General features: G+C 44.4%; 1 protein-coding gene across 1 annotated transcript in view; it reads left to right on the forward strand.

The window, feature by feature from the left end:
- ABCA13 (ATP binding cassette subfamily A member 13) overlaps positions 1-22,984 on the forward strand; it is a 351,879-nt gene that overhangs the window by 317,840 nt on the left and 11,055 nt on the right. Inside the window, exon 55 of the mRNA XM_070368866.1 lies at positions 5,345-5,437. Within this exon, the coding sequence (XP_070224967.1) occupies positions 5,345-5,437 (93 nt within the window). The remainder of the gene's footprint in view (positions 1-5,344; positions 5,438-22,984) is intronic.

Raw genomic sequence — 22,984 nt, forward strand, 5'->3', positions numbered from 1 at the left:
GTCTAGTTGTTTTTTTCAACTTTGTTTTCATTTTTTGAAGCCTGGGTGTTTCTGGAGCCACGCTGTTTTTGTCCGGGCGAGTTGCCAGTTAGAGCCTTTGCTGGACTCTGGAGAAGGAAATGGCAACCCACTGCAGTATTCTTGCCTGGAGAATCCCGTGGACAGAGGAGGCTGGTGGGCTGCCATCCATGGGGTCTCGCAGAGTCAGACACCACTGAATCGACTTAGCAGCAGCAGCAGCAGGTCTACAAGGATTCAGTCTCTGCTGTCACCTGAGTGTGGCCAAGGCGGGGCTCTCCCAGCTCAGGCCGTTTTCTAGTCGGCCTGGTTTTGTCTTTCCTGTTCCCTCTAGTCTGTGTAGGGTGCATGTGGATGGCAAGTGTAAGGCTTCTTGGCTCACGTGGCGTGAGTGGCTGGCCTGGACTTCTCCAACCTCTAGTGCTGTACATGGAGCCTCACGGGCTCCGCGCGTGACATAGCCACAGGCCAGGTGCTGGGCTGCTGGCCCTTCCTGCTTGTGGAGTCTACAGCGGGACAGGGCTGACAGGTGTGGGCTCTGCCCCGCCCTGCACAAGGCGCGCATCCTTCCACAGGGCAGAGAAGCTGCCGATGCTCGTGGCCTGGCCCCCTGCTAGGAGCTGCCTGTTGCAAGCCAGGATGCCACAGCCCATCCCCCTTCTTACCCTGGATCAGCAGTTTGTCAACTGTAACTGTTTCTCTTATTGTCCTATGCTTTTGGTCAATTTCCAGAATTCTGAAACATATCATTTTTGTTCACTTTCTCCAGTTTCTTAATTGTCTTTTGAACATGACTACCCTTGGCAGTATGGCTGTTAGCTGAAAGTCCTGAGTATGCTTTTTTTTTTGTCTTTTTTCATTTTCTATTCAGAAAATAAAATGTTACATTGAAGTAAGATAAATTCGCAAATCCTTTGCTTTATCATAATACATTCCTGCTTCCAGTGACCATCTTTCTCTGCCAGTCCTGGGAACTCTGATTTCTATTGTCATTCTGCCAGTACTTAGGTCCCCTGAGCTCTAAGATTGGGAACTCAGGTGTCACGTTAAAAGGTCTTTATAATTCTCATGTAACATATAATTATTGCAGAAAGCTCTCAGAAAGACCAAATATCACTGTAATTTCTTTTTTATATCCTCCTGTTCATTTGGTCTCACATTAATGATGTATCTTTATTTCCAAAAATCTGTCTGTAGTCACACAACACGAAGGTCTAAATGACTGACCATGGAGAGCAAGGCAGCCTTGGACTGATTCCCTGATTCTAGGAAGTCTCTGAACTAGAGTTTCCTTTTAATTAGGAGTCCATCTCCCCCCTCTCCAAGTCCCTATCCTATGGGACTGTGGTGGAGAGCAGGGGTAGGGCACAGAAGTAGGAGTGCTGGGTCCTGATTTACGTTTTATGAGAAATTAAAATCAGCCCGACCAAGAGGGCCAGAACTGCTTCCTCCTCACTCATCAGACACTGATCTGAGAAATTCACCATAGGATGTCCACTGTATACAAACGAGTTCCATTCTGAGAACACATTTGTAAGTTCAATTTGTTTATAAGTCCAAAAAGTTAGCCTAGGTACCCAACTAACACAGTCAGGTCTGTAGTACTATACTATATAAGTTTATATAACTTTTCTCACGAATAATAAACAAAAATCACAAAAATAAAACATTTTTAATCTTACAGAACAGTACCTTGAAAAGTACAGTAATGCCAGCTACATCACCACTGCATTTACACTTGCTCCTGGACATCCAGGGCTTGAAATAAACATGCTGCACTGCTGTACTGTATCCCGCACTGTGTGGTACATGAAAGCACAGTTGTGTGTAGAGGATGCGTGCACACGACAGTGTATGCAGACACGTGAGCTAACTTACATGATTGGACATGTGAACACATGTTCGTGTCTTTGAAAGTTTTTGACTTGAAGGTTTGTCTGTAGGGGATTTACCATATAAACACTTAAAGCTCTGAGTCACCTGACCCAGTTCTGTCCCCATCTGCTTAATCACCAAAAATAAACAGCATAGTGTTTATGTTTGAATGAATGGTCAGAGATTCCTTTCATTGTGTAGAACCTTGACTCTGTGTATCCTTCCTGATGCTGAAGACCATCAGCATCTCAAATCTCTGCCTCTGGGTCAAGACTCTATAGAATCCCAAGTTTCTGGAGCATAGTTGTTTGATAGCAGATACTCAGGCAATTGGAAACTGCAAGTCGTTATTCTGCGGCCTGAATAATATCAGTTGTTGGGGTCTTGTGTTTAGGAAGGTCATATAGAAGTGACTAGATATTCTATCACTTTAATTAGAGACCTACTGCTGCTGCTGCTGCTAAGTCACTTCAGTCATGTCTGACTCTGTGTGACCCCATAGACGGTAGCCCACCAGGCTCCCCCGTCCCTGGGATTCTCCAGGCAAGAACACTGGAGTGGGTTGCAATTTCCTTCTCCAATGCATGAAAGTGAAAAGTGAAAGTGAAGTCGCTCAGTCGTGTCCGACCCTGACCCTCAGCGATCTCATGGACTGCAGCCTTCCAGGCTCCTCCATCCATGGGATTTTCCAGGCAAGAGTACTGGGGTGGGGTGCCATTGTCTTTTCTGAGACACCTACTATGCACTCATAATAAAAAATGATATGGTTATTTTAAACTGAAATTAATTAGGAAACATAGAGAAAGGTAACATATGCACAGAAAAATATATAAAGCATACTTGGGATGTGAATAGCCCTGAGACTTCATGTTAAGCTACTGTAACAAAGACCCCAAATGACAGTGACCCAGACCAGACAAACATTTCTCTGCTGCATTCTCAGTTCACACGGGGGGGCTGTGTCAGAGCCAAGGGTCATCCAAGGACTCCGATTCTTTCCACCAAGTCACTCATTCTTTATCTTCAGTGTTGAGTTGACTCAGTAGCTGTATCCACATCGCAGCTTATGGGAAGTGGGAAGATCCAAAACCCAGGGCAAGTGGCTTGCCCCCTTCAGTGTGACTCGTAATTTGTCCTTCACACTGACCTGTTTGGCCGCGTGTCCCCCTGTGGCTGCATGGAAGGCTGACCAGTATAATCTTGATAAGAACGTACACTGCACATGTATACCTGTGATGGATTCATTTTGATATTTGGCAAAACTAATACAATTATGTAAAGTTTAAAAATAAAATAAAATAAAAAAAAAAGAACGACACTGACCCGACGAGCACACTGTTTTATGTCCACTCCCCAGCAGGAAAACTACCATACTTTCTTTAGAATTTGTAAAATACAACACGGTAGAAGAAGGAGAGAAATTCCACCAGTAACTTCACTTTTCAGGTATTTGATAGTCATACTTTTTTGTGCTTTTCCTTACTGTTTTTTTAAACATATATGTGCAGTTTTCCCAACACACATTGTCATTTTACCATTGCTAAATCGTTACCTTTTCCATATCCAATTAATTGACTTTGGAAACCCTCATTTCAGTGGCTGATGCACATATGGATGTACCCTCATTTATGTTTCTGTATTATTCTATTGTGGAACCTGTCTAGATTTTTTACAGTTATAAACAAGTTGTTATATGCATTCATATTTTCTGTATTTCTTTGCTAAGGTGAGTCCCTAGGAAAGGAATTTTTGGCAAATTGTTTTTCACCAAGGTATGCCAGTGTTTTATTTCCAACAGTCATATATACACTGACCTGTTTAAAATTACTGAGAGAGTGTCTAACTTTGGGAGTATTTTTTTGGATCTGTTTATTGTTTTTATTCACATAGGAGATGGAGGGAAAAAGAATTTTTGTCTGTAACACATACAGGTATATGTGACAAATGCCTGTCAGGCTAGAAAATAGTTTTAAGATCACTTATTTGATGGTTTCGTTTGTAATTTATTGGTATGTTTATTACCCATAAATGACTTTTTTTGAAAAGTCTATATATTATTTACCCTTTCTCTCTTGAGTTTTTGTTTATTTTTATAGTTGTATATATGAGTTCTGTGGGCTTCTGAGGTGGCACGCATGGTAAAGAACCTGCCTGCAAATGCAGGAGACATGAGTTGCAGGTTCGATCCCTGTGACTTCTTTCCTGCCATCAGGAAGATGCCCTGGAGGAGAGCCTGGCATTCCGCTCCGCTGTTCTTGCCTGGAGAATCCCAGGGACAGAGGAGCCTGGCTGGCTACAGTCCATGGGGTCGCAAAGAGTCAGACACGGCTGAAGCAACTTAGCACACACACACGAGTTCTTTATAATAAGTGCATCAAATATTACCCTTTGTGTTTGTTGCAGGTTTTTAAGTGTTAGTTTGCTGTGTTTTGACATACTTATTAGAAGTTTGTAGCTTTTCATTGTCAAGTACATAAAACTTCCCTTCACAGTTTATTCCACTGCTCTTATGCATGGAGTCACGTTCCATGCTCTAGTCTGTATTTAAAATACTAATGTCTCATCTGCACTGTCATATTTTGTTCCAAAGATCTTCCTTGTAATTCCTTAGCATACTGTCTCTTTTTAATTATTTAAGAAAATGTTAATATTTTCTGGAATGAGTCTTATTTTACTTCTCTCTTGTTTGACCTTTTTCTACCTCTCTCTAAATAGTGTTAAAGTATATTTTTAAATTGTTTACAGTTTTTCTTGTGGGGAGTGATAAACTTTTGATCAGTATTATACTAAATTCTTAAAATTTATATTATACTTTTATATATTTAGAATGATATAATTGTAAATTTTAAATCTTGATAACATACTTCATATCAACATAATATTAAATTATATTACAAGCTAAGTTATAAATTACATTGTTATTTTTATATATAACATACTGTATTAAAGTATGACTTTTGTTTATAGTTTATACAAAATTTATACTTGTCACATTTTATACTTACATTATATTATTTATATTATAATGATTTTCTTAAACAATTTCTCATTTAAACTGTATTTGTTCTTTTCCCTCTTTCTTATATATCTTCCCACTGATTCAAAATTTCATTTTCCATCAGTAAATCTTTCTTTTCATAAGAATTCCACATTTATGAAGGTCTTTCTGATCTATTTTGCATTTTGTGCTATTGCTAAAAGGTTTTCTCCTATATATTCAGTAACAGTTTTTCCTAGGATAGGGAAAGACTACTATATTTTAGTTAATCGTGTAGTTGGCCATGTAAATGAAGCCTTAACCATTTCCAGAGTGCTGTTTTGAGTTCTGCGAGGTTCCTATATGGAAAGTCAGCTGATTTTCAATAATGGCGTGTCTCTCCTCACCCATCCCCCTGTTGATTCAAGCCCTGAGTCTGGGGCTGCGGCTCACCCCTGGTCTTGTCTCCCACAGCATGGAGGAGTGTGAGGCTGTGTGCACAAGGCTTGCCATCATGGTCCACGGCAGCTTTCGATGCCTGGGTTCCCCACAGCACATCAAAAACAGGTGCGTGCCATCTTTTCATTTAGATGTCTGCTGTGAATTTGTAGCTGGACCCGTTATAACCGGAGGGGCACTAGGGTTGGCATGGTGCAGGCCCCTCATGGCCTGGGAGAGGAGACGGAGGCTGCGATGGGAAGGGTGTGTGTGAAACACCATCGCCGAGGGGTGCCCACTCTCAGCCCCACAGAGCCCAGCATTTCCCCACAAGGTCTTCTGCCCCCAAGGACACCCACTGTCATTGTGGTGACATTGGGAGGGTTCGAAATACCACTGCAGAGTCAAGATGAAATGGGACCAAAAGCATCCTCACTGATACACAAAACCTCATGGAAAGATTGTACTGACATATCCCTCACCCAGAGTGGGTAAGTAACCTGTGCTGCACTTGGAGAAAGACCCCATGGATTTAGGGTGGTGAAAGATGGTCCTTGTGGTTGCTTCCTAGTTCAGCTAATAAACTAGAGACTTTGTGCTTTAATAGCTTAGATTTCTTCCTTGGTTAATTGTCTTTTTTTCCATTTACTCTTTGGAATATTAATGATTCTATAATCAAGTTGTATGAGTGTTTTTAGGTATTCATATAACTTAAAAAAATTCAGAGTTGCCTAAACTGTTTTCAAAGTTTATAAGGCATGCCACAATTTTATTGCGTTTTACTTGACTGCACTTCACAGATGCTGCGTTTTTTTCAAGTTGAAGGTTTGTGGCCACCGTGCACTGACTAAGTCAGTTGGTACCATTTTCCCAACAGCATTTGCTCACTTTCTGTCTTTGTGTCACATTTTGGTAATTGTTGCAGTATTTCAGACCCTCCACTAGCAAAAAGATTATGAGTCACTGAAGGCTCAGATGATAGCATTTTTTTTTTTTAGCAACAATCTTTTTAAAATTAAGATATGTACATTTTTGGGCTTCCATGGTGGCTCAGACAGTAAAGAGTCTGTCTGCAGTGCGGAAGATTCAGGTTCGATCCCTGGGTTGGGAAGATCCCCTGGAGAAGGAAATGGGAACCCACTCCAGTATTCTTGTCTGGAGAATCCCATGAATGGAGCCTAGCAGGCTACAGTCCATGGGGTCTCAGAGTTGGACATGACTGAGTGACTTCACATCACATGTACATTTTTAGACATAATGCTATTGTACACTTAATAGACTACAGTATAGCATAATTTTATATGCACTGAGAAGCCCCCCAAATCATGTAACCCCTGTAATTGTGGTATTTGCTGGATTGTGGTGGCCTAAACCAAACCTGCAGTGTCTCCAAGGTCTGCCTGTCATTTCTTTTAAATGTGTTGTTTAATCTGTCCCTTTTGACCTAGAGTAATTTATCCATGTATGTTGATAAATCTCTTTTATTTAGTCAACGTTTTTAAATTTGGAATTCCAAAGCAGAGATTTGTTAAATTTGTAACAAATTTGTAAATTTATATATTAGGTTGAAATATTTTTTATTCTATGGAGAAAATAACAATGAATGCTTGGATCGAGATGCTGAGTTGGGAAGTAGATCGCTGTTTTCCGGTGGCTCAGAGTTGGGGCACTGCTTGTCTGCCCTGCTCACTCTCATTTCAGGTCAATCCCTCATCAGATAGCCTGCTGGAAACTTCTCTCAGAATGTGCTCTGCTCACCTTTAATAAGGATCATCAAAAGAAAAATAATATTTCACGCTCCCTCACCTTTATGAATGCCCACATAAAGTTTTACAGCCCTTGCCCGATTGCTGGGTGATGTATGTCTGAGTTTGGCTTCTTGCCCTTCAGGAGGTCTCCTGACCTCACTGGAAGTGGCAGTGAGCAAGGTCCCTGGAGGAGCATCCTCTCCCCGCTTTGGTCTGCATGCTCTCACCTGCTGCTGAGTTTCACGTCTGATAATGTGTAATGTGTCACTCAGATGGTAAAGAATCTGCCTGCAATGCAGGAGACCTGGGTTCAATCCCTGGATTGGGACGATCCCCTGGAGAAAGGAATGGCAATCCACTCCAGTATCCTTGCCTGGACCATTCCATGCACAGAGGGGCCTGGTGGGCTACAGTTCAGGGGTCACAGAGAGTGAGACACCACTGAGCAATTATCACTTTCAGTGTGTAACAGGATTGAGAACAGATGGTCAGTAAGTATGAATAGTACAATTTTGTTAAGAGAGATAGTTTGTGGGTGATTGACTGGAATCTTGAACTTAATACATTCAAAAAATGATGTGTAAAGTTGGTATATTCTTGTGACACACTGAGTGCATGTGTTTCCATAATATTGAGATAAAGAATACAGGGTTCATCATAAAAGGGAATGCTGGGCTTCTAAACCTGGGGGTCATCAGTGCGGTGCCTGCTTCTCTCCTCCAGGTGTTGGGGGGCTTCAGGAGGCAGCTCGGGGAAGATGGTGCCCCCTGGGCCTCAGAGCCATCACGTCATGTCTGAGCCTGGGGGCGAGACCAGGTCCAGGTCTTCCCTCTGCCTCCCTCCTTCCCACTGCCTCTTCTTGGGTGGTTTCCATAGACACGACATTCTTGCTGCTCTGATTCTTTTTTTTTAATTAATTTTTTTTATTGAAGGATAATTTCTTTACAGAATTTTGCTGTTTTCTGTCAAACCTCAACATGAATTAGCCACAGGTATACATATATCCCCTCCCTTTTGAACGTCCCTCCCATCTCCCTCCCCATCCCACTCCTCTAGGCTGATACAGAGCCCGTTTGAGTTTCTGAGCCATACAGCAAATTCCTGTTGGCTATCTAATTTACATGTAAGTTTACTTGTAAATATAAATTTTCATGTTACTGTCTCCATACATCTCACCCTCTCCTTCCCTCTCCCCATGTCCCTAAGTCTGTTCTCTATGTCTGTTTCTCCACTGCTGCCCTGAAAATAAGTTCCTTGGTACCATTTTCTAGATTCTGTATATATGCATTCAGTTCAGTTCAGTCGCTCAGTCGTGTCCAACTCTTTGCGACCCCATGAATCGCAGCATGCCAGGCCTCCCTGTCCATCACCAACTCCCGGAGTTCACACAGACTCACGTCCATCGAGTCAGTGATGCCATCCAGCCATCTCATCCTCTGTCATCCCCTTCTCCTCCTGCCCCCAATCCCTCCCAGCATCAGAGTCTTTTCCAATGAGTCAACTCTTCGCATGAGGCGGCCAAAGTACTGGAGTTTCAGCTTTAGCATCATTCCTTCCAAAGAAATCCCAGGGCTGATCTCTTTTAGAATGGACTGGTTGGATCACCTTGCAGTCCAAGGGACTCTCAAGAGTCTTCTCCAACACCACTGTTCAAAAGCATCAATTCTTCGACGCTCAGCTTTCTTCACAGTCCAACTCTCACATCCATACATGACCACTGGAAAAACCATTGCCTTGACTAGACGGACCTTTGTTGGCAAAGTAATGTCTCTGCTTTTGAATATGCTATCTAGGTTGGTCATAACTTTCCTTCCAAGGAGTAAGCGTCTTTTAATTTCATGGCTGCAGTCACCATCTGCAGTGATTTTGGAGACTCTAAAAATAAAGCCTGACACTGTTTCCACTGTTTCCCCATCTATTTCCCATGAAGTGATGGGACCAGATGCCATGGTCTTCATTTTATGAATGTTGAGCTTTAAGCCAACTTTTTCACTCTCCACTTTCACTTTCATCAAGAGGCTTTTTAGTTCCTCTTGACTTTCTGCTATAAGGGTGGTGTCATCTGCATATCTGAGGTTATTGATATTTCCCCCAGCAATCTTGATTCCAGCTTGTGTTTCTTCCAGTCCAGAGTTTCTCAAGATGTACTCTGCATAGAAGTTAAATACGCAGGGTGACAATAAAGAGCCTTGACGTACTCCTTTTCCTATTTGGAACCAGTCTGTTGTTCCATGTCCAGTTCTAATTGTTGCTTCCTGACCTGCATACAGATTTCTCAAGAGGCAGGTCAGGTGGTCTGGTATTCCCATTTCTTTCAGAATTTTCCACAGTTTATTGTGATCCACACAGTCAAAGGCTTTGGCATAGTCAATAAAGCAGAAATAGATGTTTTTCTGGAACTCTCTTGCTTTTTCAATGATCCAGTGGATTTTGGCAATTTGATCTCTGGTTCCTCTGCCTTTTCTAAAACCAGCTTGAACGTCAGGAAGTTCACGGTTCACATATTGTCGAAGCCTGGCTTGGAGAATTTTGAACATTACTTTACTAGCATGTGAGATGAGTGCAATTGTGCGGTAGTTTGAGCATTCTTTGGCATTGCCTTTATTTGGGATTGGAATGAAAACTGACCTTTTCCAGTCCTGTGGCCACTGCTGAGTTTTCCAAATTTGCTGGCATATTGAGTATAGCACTTTCACAGCATCATCTTTAAGGATTTGAAATAGCTCAACTGGAATTCCATCACCTCCACTAGCTTTGTTCGTAGTGATGCCTTCTAAGGCCCACTTGACTTCACATTCCAAGATGTCTGGCTCTAGGTCAGTGATCACACCATCGTGATTATCTGGGTCGTGAAGATCTTTTTTGTACAGTTCTTTGTGTATTCTTGCCACCTCTTAATATCTTCTGCTTCTGTTAGGTCCATACCATTTCTGTCCTTTATCAAGCCCATCTTTGCATGAAATGTTTGCTTCGTATCTCTAATTTTCTTGAAGAGATCTCTAGTCTTTAGTATACGATATTTATCTTTCTCTTTCTGACTTCCTTCACTCTGTATAATAGGCTCTGAGTTAATCTACCTCATTATAACTGACTCAAATGCATTCCTTTTTATGTCTGAGAAGTATTCCATTGTGTATATGTATCACAACTTCTTTATCCATTCATCTGTCGATAGACATCTAGGTTACTTGCATGTTCTAGCTGTTGTAAATAGTGCTTCCACGAACAATGGGATACATGTGTCTCTTTCAATTTTGGTTTCCTCAGGGTATATAACTAGGAGTGGGATTGCTGGCTCATATGGTAGTTTTATTCCTAGTTTTTTAAGGAATCTCCATACCGTCTTCCACAATGGCTGTATCAATTTACATTCCCACCAGTGGTTCAAGAGGGTTCCTGTTTCTCCATACCCTCTCTAGCATTTATTGTTTGTAGACTTTTTGATGGCCATTCTGACTGGTGTGAGGTGATATCTCATTGTAGTTTTGATTTGCATTTCTCTAATAATGAGCAATGTTGAACATCTTTTCATGTGTTTGTTAGTCATCTGTATGTCTTCTTTGGAGAAATGTCTATTTAGGTCTTTTCCCACTTTTTGATTGGGTTTGTTTTCTTGGTATTGAGTTGTATGAGCTGCGTGTATATTTTGGAAATTAATCCTTTGTCAGTTGGTTCATTTGCTATTATTCTCTCCCATTCTGAGGGTTGTCTTTTCACCTTGCTTATAGTTTCCTTTGCTGTGCAAAAGCTTTTAAGTTTAATCAGGTCACACTTGTTTACTTTTCCTTTTATTTCCATTACTCTAGGAGGTGGATCATAGAGGATATTGCTTTGGTTTTTGTTGTCAAGAGTCCTGCCTATGTTTTCCTCTAAGAGTTTTATAGTTTCTGGTCTTACATTTAGGTCTTAATCCATTTTGAGTATATCTTTGTGTATGGTGTTAGGTCTGATTCCTTTCTTTTTAAAAGAATTTATTTACTTTTAATTGGAGGATAATTCCTTTACAATATTGTGTTGGTTTCTCCACCTTTGCTTGTTTGAATTCCTTTCCTGGACCCAAAGGGGCAGACCCCAAGAACCGCCCAATCAGAGAATGTTCCTCCAAAGGGCAAGCCCTTCCCCAAGTCCTTTCTGAGCTTCTCAGCCCAGCATCCTGCTGCATGCCCATCCTCCCACCTCCTCCATCCCTCCTGTTTTAAATGCATTCATCAAAATATGAATTGTCATGAGGCCCACAGACTAGAAGATGATTGGACCGAGGGCTTTGTCACATCTTCTGGGCAGAGGTGTGAGGCTTGAACTCAGTGGGAGGTACCAGATTGGCCCAATGGAGTCTCTCCCATTGGGTGCCCATCAGTCTCGGAAATGAGCTCATGGTGCCTGTGGCATTCATAGGCCTGGTAGGTGGGCATCTCAGGAGAGGTAGCAACCATGGGTCCAGGAGAGGGGACTGCTCTGGTTGGGGGTCATAGAGAAGTCTCTGAGTACAGGTAAAAGTACCATGGGGAGACTGTTTAAAGGGCATTGGATTCTTGATTGCATAATAGACACATCTCTATAAATACTGGATGTGAGAACACTTAAGAGGGATGAATGTACACCAGCTAAAGAATGCTTTGATTTAATGTTGAAATTAAAGGGAATCATTGGGCTGAGTGAAATCCACCCTGGGAATAGCTGATTTTTAAATATTGGTGGGAAAAGACCCTGATGCTGGGAAAGATTGAGGGCAGGAGGAGAAGGGGATGACAGAGAATGAGATGGTTGGATGGCATCACCGACTCAATGGACATGAGTTTGAGCAAACTCAGGGAGATAGTGAAGGACAGGGAAGCCTGGCATGCTGCAGTCCATTGGGTTTCAAAGAGTCAAATACAGCTGAGCAACTGAACAATACATATGGCTGAACGACCATGGGTTTTCTGGCCTTACCTTGGGTTTCACAAGCCTGCATTCTTTTCATTTTGGGGTGGATCACTCTTTCAGCGGAGCCTGTCCTGTGTCTCATTCGGCAGCGCCCCCAGCCTGGGGATGACAGCACAGCATGTCCCCAGACATGGCCCTGGTTGCGAAGCACCATCTCACCTGCACTTTCCCCCGTGTCTTCAGGCAGTCAGAGATGGCTGGACATGCGGGCAGAACTGAGGTTGGAACTCAGAGTCCCCAGGGTAGCTCAGGCTGTAGCCCTGCCCTTTCCCTGACCTCCAAGGTGTGGCTCTGCGTCAGCTAGAGGAGAGACCGTGAGCGGGATGGGCTGGGAACAGGCCTGATGAGGGCCAGCTCTGCACACACTGGGGGATGGTTCTTCCTGTAGGCTGGTCCTCTGGGCCCTGGGTAATCTCATTTTGCATAAGTTCCAGGATCTAGTGAGAAGAGCATCTTCCTCTCCTTCCAGCCTCAGTCTGGTCCAGCTCAGATGTGAGAAATGGTACCCCAGTGCCAGCGGGCCTGGAGGACACTGTGAAGATGGCAGGTTGGGGTCCCCCACATCCTCTGAACATCCCTCCTCTTCCTGCCTCACTGTCTCCCGCTTGCTTGGACACCTTGCAGCCATGACTGCACCCCACCAAGCCGCCCGCACCGCCCTCCTTCCTGGCCAGGGCACGGGGCCTCTGGCCTCTCCGAGGCTCAGCACTTCTCTGCCTTGTGTCTTCGCAGCTACTGCTTGTCTCTTCTTTGGCAGGAGCTGTCTCCTCCCTGCCAGGAGTTCTGTCTGTGCCAGACCCACCTGGTTCCAGTGAGACCTGACGCTCCTGGATAACACCGCCTGGATGCTTTGTCTGCCAGCATCGCCCTGGGCTCAGCATCCGTGCCGTCTCAGGGATGGAACCTGGGGGCAGTGAGAGCCAGTCCTGGATGCCTTGGTGCAGGGAACCCAACAGAACCACCTCAGAGATGCGCATGTGGTCCTGAAATGTTCAGGCTTTGATTCCCAGGAGCCCTCATGTTGCCAGACTCTAGACTCACTCCTTTGTTAATAATTGGACATCCTATTTTGTCAGGTTCCAGGCCTTCTTTTTATAACTTTTTAAGGTATCTTAAGTCATATTTCTAAACAACTAAACATTGTGTTTGGAGAAGGAAATGGCAATCCAATCCAGTATTCTTGCCTGGAAAATACCATGGATGGAGGAGCCTGGTGGGCTACAGTCCATGGGGTCGCAAAGAGTTGGACACGACTGAGTGACTTCAATTAGTTAGTTAATTATAAACATTGTGTTTAACCTTAGAGCTGGCATTCTAATTTATTTTTAAATGTTTTTTGTGTTTGCAAGCCAAGAACAAACCAAGTCGAGTCTGATCACTGCTAGGTTTCTCTTCCTGGGACTTACCCAGGCTCTGGCTCTGCTGGTCCCGGCTTCAGCCAGCATCGCATCCTTAGCCTGCCTGCTGTGGAGACAGGAGGATTTGGCTAAAAGTGGGACCGGTGGGCCAGGAGGACCCACAGGGTCTACGACTGACTTTCTGAGGTGTGGTCTCTCAGGGAGGGTGGCGCCCTGGCTCCGCCCCCATCTCTACCCCATCTCTGTGCCTCCCCATACCCCGCGCCCCCCAGCCTCTGCTTCAGGCTAGAGGTGTGTGTCCCTGCCCCCATCCAGCCACAGGGCTCTTGCCATCTCAGAGCTCCTCTCAGATCCCTCCTCAGTCTCGTCTGCACTCCCTGCCTTTCTGCGCTCAGCCAGACCACCTCCCGGACATCATCCCTCCTCCGCCAGCCTCTGGGGGTGGGGGTCATGCCTGTGCTCAGTGGCTGTGGGGCTTGGATGCCACTTTACTTTGTCCCCTGTTTCCAATCAGAGCAGGAGAGTTCCTGGCGCCCCTGGAGGACCCCTTTAGGGTCAAGAAACTTGGGAACATGTCCCTCATCCTTTGGCCTTTTCCTTTTGAAAGTGAAAGTTGTTCAGTCATGTCTAGCTTTTGCAACCCCATGGACTATACAGACCATGGAATTCTCCAGGCCAGAATACTGGAGTGAGTAGATCTCCTTCTCCAGGAGATCTTCCTAACCCAGGAATCGAACTGGGGTCTCCTGCATCATTGCAGGAGGATTCCTTACCAGCTGAGCTACATGGGAAGCCTGTGGTTAAAGAAGTCGCCTTCTCTGAAATGTATAGAGCATGACAATAGCCCGCAGTCCCAGACCATCGCTCCTCGGTGACTGGGCCCTTCCAGGGAGTCACGCCCATTGCCCTTTCTCGCTTCCCCAGGCTCTGGGTCAGCCCTTCTAAGTTCCAAATTGCCTTTCTTCCCTGGTGGCCATTGATTCCTGTTTTCATCCCTGCTGGACTAAGTACTGTGTATAGATCATCTAGCTTGCTAGGTAGTAATACCCAGAGATGACACCTGTAGAGTGCATTCCAGACGCTGGTGTTAAGTGCACGTGCACATGTGTGTTTGTGTGAGCCACTCAGTCGTGTTTGACTCTGCGATTCCCACAAACTGTAGCTCACCAGGCTCCTCTGTCCATGGAATTCTCCAGGCAAGAATACTGCAGTGGGTTACCATTCCTTTCTTCAGGGGTTTTATGTGTATCAGGTAACTTATTCCTCATGACCATGATGACCAACCCAGGAGCCGACATTATGGCCTCTCTACTTTTACAGGCACAGAAAGTAAGACTGGAACATTTGGGAGTCTCTCTAGGTCACTGGTTAGTGAATGGAAGAGCTGGATTTGAGCTCAAGCACTGGGGCTGACCGTCCCCATCTAACAAGTACAGGAGTGAGCCAGGGTGAGGTTGGGGCTCACCTGTGGTCCATCTGACTGCTGAGCCCCCGGGTGGTCAGCTTGCACCAGGCTGGCTTCCCACTGGCTGCAACCTGGGGCTGTACAGATGAGAATGAATGCAGATGCGTGCCGGGTCTTCAGCCACACCAGCCTTCCTCTTGGTGTGTTTCTGCATATTCTAATTGTCACTGAGAATCTGACCCCCCACTTAACGTTTAACTTCTGATTTCCAGGTCTGAAAGATGCTTCAGTGGGGTCTCACTAAATATTTATTCAACATTCTTCTCTTCCTATGTCCCTATTTTTGAGGAAGAAAATTGCTTCTTTATCAAGTGTATTTCTTGTATCCATTTGATACTGACGTGATCTCCTCCCCTTGAGACCTTCCTCCAGTGGTTTTCTCCTTCCTCTTCTGGATCTTTCAGGTTCTCTTTTGTGTCAGTTGTGAGATACATTTATCTATTAGTAACAGAACATGAGACACATTGAAGAATATTTATTAGGCATATTCATTTTCACATGTAGTAAAAACCCAGAAGCAACTGGTTATTGGCACTTGTTCACTTGGCTTGAGTCTTCACAATTTGCTTGGTCCCCAGAATAGCTGCTTGGCTCCACCCACCCGTCACATCCATGTCCTAGATGAGAATCAAGAAGGAGGGAAAGGCAAAAAGGGCCCATGCCACCGTCCCCTCTTCAAGCAGGCTTTTCCAAGTCCCGCCCAGCGACTTTCACTTATATGTTGTTGGTCACCCTGGCTACTAGAAAGGCTAAGAAATATAGACCTGAGCTAGGGGCTTCCCCAATGAAATAAAGTTGATTTCTGTTACGAGGAAGACAAGGGAGGTAGATGCTGGGTGGTTCTCTGCAGCGTCACATTCTGATAGGATTGTTTCCTCAGTTGAGAGTGGTTGTCAGTTTCAACGGGCTGTGATCTGTGGCTTCTGGTACAAGACTGATGTGTGATATGGAATATATGTCTGTACATCGTGTGCACGTGTGTATGTCTGTATAAAGGAAAGCTGGAGGCAGCGGTGGCTACCTGGTAACCAGGGATGACCAACACCGACCTCTGTGGGCACTGGTACCTCGTCCCAGGTAGTGAGGGATGCAGATTGTAATGGAGCACATCCTGAGAGTCTGGGCAGCTGCCTTATCACCTGCAGGCTGTGGGCACGTTCATGACCCACCAGGGAGGGACCGTAACAGCCGTGCATCACACCCCTTTGCTTTCCCTCCCTTGGGACTGGCTTAAGCGGGAGAGTTAAGTCTGAAGGTGAAAAGCGGTCCTCCCAGGAAGGAAAAATGAGTCACATTTCTGAAGCACAGAGTTTACACTTTGAAGTCTGCTGGGCCAGTTTAAGTGGAGAGGGAAGATGGGGCTGTTTATGTATACACAAAATAAAACTTTATGTGATTTTAAAGAGACTACTTAAGATGATGAGAATTTTCATTTCCTTGAGTTGTCTGACATGCAAATTTTAGGAACTGAGAAAGAAAATGAAACAAACCTCAAAGGATGTGCTCATCCGTCATTTATGTTGCTATTTTACTTAAAATATAAAGAATGTGAATGTCATTCAGTCGCGTCCAACTCTTTGCGACCCCATGGACTATACAGTCCATGGAATTCTCCAGGTCAGAATACTGGAGTGGGTAGCCGTTCCCTTCTCCAGGGGATCTTCCCAACCTAGGGATCAAATCCAGGTCTCCCACATTGCAGGCGGATTCTTTACCAACTGAGCCACTGAGGGAAGTGCAAAATATAAAGAATAACCTGGAGGATTTATCCATCATTTTTCCACGAAGAGACAAGAGGAGGTACAATGATGTTTCAGTTCTCAAACTGTGACTTTCTGGGCATCTGCAAATTAATATATCACCTATGTGACACCATATGCTTAAGCATGACAACTTCAATCTATTACTTCTACAAAACATTACCACATACATAAAAGCCTAGACTTAGATTATATCGCCTGATAATAAACTGGCTCACTTAAAAATGAAATATCTGATGATTCTGTGTGTTTATATCATCTTCACAAAGGAGGAGGCACTTTGTACATGGGTGCATAGAATGACTTCTGCCGTGGCACGGAGCTTTTGAATCACAGGGGACAAGATTCTACTGGTCTGCGTTTTGCTTGCTTAGAAGCATTTCACCACTTCTAAAAACAATGAATTCATTCTCTTTACTAGAAATGGTTCTTTTGAGAGAAAGGACTGAGCTCTCCTCAGCATGTGTGCACTTTACAGAGGCGAGTAGTTTGTTATCCTGTTTGCTTTGAAGACACCGAGTTGCCTGAACACACTCAGTGTTGCTCCAGGGGTTTCTGATCTACGTGCTCCTCTCCCGCTGGACTTCTTGGGCGATATCCCTGGTCTTGGACATTCAGCTCATGAGGGATGTCATCCAAAGTGTCACTTTACCAGAGGGAGCACCGTGCTTTGATTTTCTCATATTTTCCCTTGGAACAGTGGGACTGCTTCTTGCCTACAGTGAAGATGTGCAATGGAAGTGATGGGAGATTTTTTCCTGGATTCAGACTCACACCGTGATCCCTTTTCATTCGTGCACATTTGATGAGGGCCTGTGTCAGGACCCCAACTTGAGCCTGGTCCCTTATGTCAGTAAGTCTGGTGTCAGATGGACACACATTACAAAGACATGTAAATGCAACACAGTGAGGTAATTTTGTGGACAAAATGCTGTATGATGCAACTGTTATTGGGTGTCTCCTTAGTCACAGGGTCTTTAGCTGGATAGATGAATAAGGTGCAGCCCAAATAAAAGCTTACATAAGATACCATAAGTGCTACTCATGGTAAGACTTAGGAGGAGACAGCCCAGTGTTTTAGATGATGGATTGCCTGGGTGGCTTCCTGGAGAAGGAGGCATTTAAACCAGGTGTATTTGTGGGAGGTGAATCAACTGTGTGAGCCCTTCTGGTGGTAGGAGAGTCATGGAGATGAGTAACGCAAATCACATTTGAGAAGAGCTGGACTGTCACACAGGTGCAGGGTGAATAATGGGGGCGTCCACTTGGAGACAGTGTTTGGGGTTAAACCAAGGGAGGTTTAAATTCTGGGGTGGAAAATTAGGGAACAAAGGGAAGCAATAAGAAACAGGAGCAGAAATGGTCCATTAAAAGGTGACTTTTGTTCTTTAGCTGGAAGTTAATTAAGATGAACTGGAGTCAGCTGGGAACAGGGCAGGCAGGAAAGAAAGCATTGGTGGGGAGGCTTGGCAGAAGAATAATAGAGCTTTACAGCCAGCTGGTCTGAGGCAATAGGAGAGAAGGAGCTGTCATGTCACTAGCCTTGGGATCTGGGAGGTGGAAGATGGTGATGTCAGGGGAGAAACACGAAGTCAGGATGGGCTGAGAGGGAGGAGCTAGGAGCGTGTTCTTTGTGAGCCTGGGGGCTGCCCAGGGGTTCCTAAGGAAGAAAGGATGCTGTGTTCTGCCCGGATGCTCTTAGCTGTGGCAGGAGACAGGGAGAGAAGCCTAAATCTGATGGTGATCGTCGACTCTCTCGGGAGACAGAGGCAGGGGGTAGCTGGATTCAGGCCACCTTTGTCACTTTTGCGGATTTGGATGTCGTGGGGCAGGGCTCTCATCCATGTGCTTACCTTTCCTGAAACATTACTGAACTTGGGCCATTTGTCAAGTGCTGTTTGCGCATCGTCTCATTTAATAGCCTAAACAGCTGTGATTCACCTGCTTCACCATAACGCAGCTCAGACCTAAACAAGCTCGGCAGTTGGCTCAGAATGCAGAGTTACAACTGAACCAGTTTTAGAACTCAATTCTCAACTCCTAAGATCCTCATACTACGGCTGTCTCCCCAACTCACCCCAAACTGACGGCATGACAGAGCTCTGCTGCTGGGAGCTCTTGGGCGTCTGTCTGTGATGCCAGCTGTGAGCTTCCTCTGTAGAACTTTCTTCTCTTGCCTCTGCGGAGAGAACAGACTCCCCTCGTTTTGAAACATGGGCTGACTCCTCTTTGAAAGCTAGTATGGCTGGATGAGATGCAGCCAGTCAGTCAGTCTGACGTTACAGTCAGACTTGGAACATCACCTCTAGGGCTTTGAAAAAGTTATTTAACATTTCTGAAAGCTTGTTTTTTTCTCTTAATGGGGACAATCATACGTATTTTGTGGTACTGTGGAAAGAAGTAGCTGGATACAGTGAGTGTATTTCTACCTTGAGGGCTAGGATGCCCTGAGATCAAATTGTGCTTTATTTCCTCAGTTCTTTTCTCAAAAGTTACTCTCCAGTTGGATCTCCCGTATGTAGTCCACCTATTCATAGATGCATGAGAGCCCCTGGATGTTAGCTAGCAATATAGCCACTTGGAAATAAGAATGCACTTTCCAGCTCTCACTGTCTGTACATGTGGGCAAAGAGATTATAGAAGAGGTACTAGCAACTTCAAGGATATGAATTTGTAAGGAAGGGTGTGCACTTTTTCTGCCTCTTCCTTCCTTGCTTCTGATGTGAATGCAGATGTGATGGTTAGAGATGAAGCAGCCATCTTGGACCCTGAGGCAACTTCAGCAATGGAGACCTGTGAGCAGAGCAATATTACAGGATGGGCCAAAGAAAGGCCTTACCCTTTTGTGGTTGCCTGACCTCAGATTTTATACTTGCTAATATCCTGCTTCTCTGGGTTTTCTGCCACTCATTTATGAATCTGAACAGACTAGCACTCTCTGACATATAAAACACAACATTCGTGGTTTTTACTATTTTAAACTTTTTCCTGATAGAATGTAAATCCTTTGACAGTAGACCTTTGTTTTTATTAATGTATCTCTGACATTCGGGACAGTACATGACGTATGCTCAGGGTACTTGTTGAACAAATAAATAGATGAGTGAATGAACGCAAACTCTGTAGTGCATGGGATACCTTTGCTAGATGATATCTTCTTCCAGGCTGCTTTGATTGAACTTTAAAAGAGCAGTCAGATGAGACTGTGGGAGAATTTAGGCTCTGCTCAGCTTAATGAAGAATAATAACAACAATCAACCCCTTTGATAAAGATTTCTATCCAGCTCCCACTGATCTCTGGACCGGATGAAGCCTGCTTTCTCCCAGAACCTTCTGCATTGTTTGTCCTTTGTTGGCTGCTTTTAGAAACAGGCTCTGTCTTACTCAGTGTCTCCATGAACAGGAACCATCAGGTGCGTGATGCAGGCCCAATTGCTGCTCAGTCTTGGCAGTGTTTTCCTGTCACTTCCCTGCAGGGTAGCCAGACCCAGTACTGACGTAGCCTGACCTGCCAAGAACTAATGTGCACATAGACAGCAAAAATGTGCCACTCCAAAGCTCAGTGGGCACTGCAGGATGGTGAGTTCCGGTTGCAAATGCAGCTTAATAAGCCCAGGAATACCCAGGCTAGCCAAAGAAATGGATTCCTCTTAGCCCAGGACTTTGCTTCCCTGTTGGCTCAGATGGTAAAGAATTTGCCTGCAATGTGCGAGACCTGGGTTTGATCCCTGGGTTTGGAAGATCCTTTGGAGGAGGGCATGGCAACCCACTCCAGTATTCTTGTCTGGAGAATCCCATGAAGAGAGGAGCCTGGCAGACTACAGTCCCTGGGGTCACAGAGAGTTGGACATGATTGAGCGATGGAGCACAGCACCGTGAGGAGGTCAGCTCAGTGCAGTAAATGGTGAACTAGGTCGGAACTGTATTTCAGGTTTCAAATAATTCAGGATTAAAATTTTGGAAGTTTATTTACTCTGGGTTCAGTTAGCCTAAAATTTAGGTGTGTGTGTATATGTATCTCTGTGTGTATGTGTGTGTACATGTTTCTCTGTGTGTGAGTGTACATGTGTGTCTGTGCATGTATGTATGTTTGTATGTGTGTATATAAGTGTGTGTGTTCGTGTATGTGTGTGCATTCAAAGAAAATGCATGAGGCCGCAACGGTTTAAAGGTTTCATAGTTGAGAAGCATTTTACAAATTTGATTTGGGGCTCTCTTTTATCAAAAGCATAAAAAAAAACTTTGCATGAGTTAGCTTTTGTTGTAAACAGCTGCAAAGTGAAGTTTATGAGATGCAGTGGCTGATATGATTTTCATTCATCCTCCAGCAGCTGCAGATGGGCTGGTCTGGATGGTTCAAAGGGGCTGGCTCTGTCCCACCTGTAACACATCCTCCTTCCAGAATCAGTGTCTGAGCATTTTCCAAACAGGAAAATGTCTAGAGAGCACAAGTACGATTCAAGCCTGAGGTCACATCGCACCTGCAAATCGTGTCACATGGCTGTTAAGAAAAAGAGCAGGAGAACAGTCTCACCCCTTAAGGCAAGAACTCAGCAGGGTGATACGGCAAAGGGTATCATGTTGGAGCCATGCTTCCCTGGTGGCTCAGAGGGTAAAGAAACTGCCTGCAATGCGGGAGACCCAGATTTGATCCCTGGGTTGGAAAGATCCCCTGGAGAAGGGAATGGCAGCCCGCTCCAGTATTCTTGCCTGGAGAATTCCATGGACAGAGGAACTTGGTGGGCTAGAGTCCATGGGGTCACAAAGAGTCGGACACAACCGAGTGACTAACACTTTTACAATCTACTACAGTCCCAACCACTTGTCATTGATTTTTCAAAACAGTGGCCATCCTTTCTTTGTCTTTTAACAGATTAATTGAAATATACTTTACATGTCATACAACTCTCTCGCCTAAAGTGTATAATTCAGTGCTTTTTAGCATATTTACAATTATGTGCAACCTTCTCCACAGTCAATTTTAGAGCATTTTCATCATCTCAAAAAGAAACCCTGTCCCTTTAGCGATCAATTTTCTTTTCATTCTAGTTCTAACCTCCACTGATCTGCTTTCTGTCTCTATAAAGTTGTCTCTTATTGACCTATAAATGGAATTACATAATATATGGTCTTCTCTGACCAGCAGCGTTCACTCATTGCAGCGTTCACTCATTAAGGCTCATTTGTGTTATCAGTACTTCATTTCTTTTTAAGGCCAAAAAACATACAACACTTCTGTTTGTTCATTGTCAGTGGGCGTTTGGGTTATGTTCACCTTTTGGCTGTTATACATTCTGTTGTTACAAACAATCAGCTAGGAGTTTTCTTAGGGGCATATCTTTTATTTCTTTGGGTATATACCTTTGAGGAAAATTGCTAGATCATATAGTAAAGTGAAAGTGAAAGTCACCCAATCGTGTCTGACGCTTTGTGACCCCTTGGACTACACAGTTCATGGAATTCTCGGATTCTTTACCAGCTGAGCCACCAGGGAAGCAGCTCATATCGTGAACTCTGTGCTTAAACATTAAAGGAGCTGTCAGTTTGTTTTCCAAACTCTCTGTACATTCCTATCAGCCCTGAATGAAGTTTGTAATCGCTCTACATCCTGTTCATTACTTTTTATTATCTGAATTTTTATTCTAGCCATCCCAGTGAAGAGTAGTATCTTGTGGTTTTGATTTGTCCACGTGCTTGTTGCCCACTTGCCTGTCTGCTGTGGAGAAATGCCTATTCATATCTTCTGTCCATTTAAACAGTATTAGGTTGTCTTTTTATTATTGAAAGAGTTGCACATTCTAGGTACAAGTCCCTTTTCAGATAGGTGATTTGCAAGTATTGTCTCATTTTTAAATGCACTTTTTAATTGGAGTATGATTGCTTTACCATGTTGTATTAGTTTCTGTTGTACAACAGTGTGAATCAGTCATAGGTATGTCCGTCCCCTGCCACTCGGGGCTCCCTTGCGCATCCTCCCACCCTTCAAGGTTGTCACAGAGCACTGAGCTGAGCTTCTTGTGCCGCGCATGCGCATCCTCCCACCCTTCTAGGTCGTCGCAGAGCACTGAGCTGAGCTTCCTGTGCCAAGCAGTGGCTTCCTGCTAGCTGGCTGTCTCACACGTGGTCGTGTATATATGCCAGTGCTACTGTCTCAACTTGTTGGTTTGCTTTTTCATTTTCTTGATAACACCTTTAGAAGCACTGCAGCTGCTGCTGCTAAGTCGCTTCAGTCATGTCTGACTCTGTGCGACCCCATAGATGGCAGCCCACCAGGCTCCCCCGGCCCTGGGATTCTCCAAGCAAGAACACTGAAGTGGGTTGCCATTTCCTGCTCCAATGCATGAAAGTGAAAATGAAAGTGAAGTCGCTCAGTCGTGTCGGACTCTTCTCGACCCCATGGACTGCAGCCTACCAGGCTC

This window comes from Bos mutus, chromosome 4 (assembly GCF_027580195.1).
Source record: "Bos mutus isolate GX-2022 chromosome 4, NWIPB_WYAK_1.1, whole genome shotgun sequence".
Taxonomy (NCBI): Eukaryota; Metazoa; Chordata; class Mammalia; order Artiodactyla; family Bovidae; genus Bos; species Bos mutus.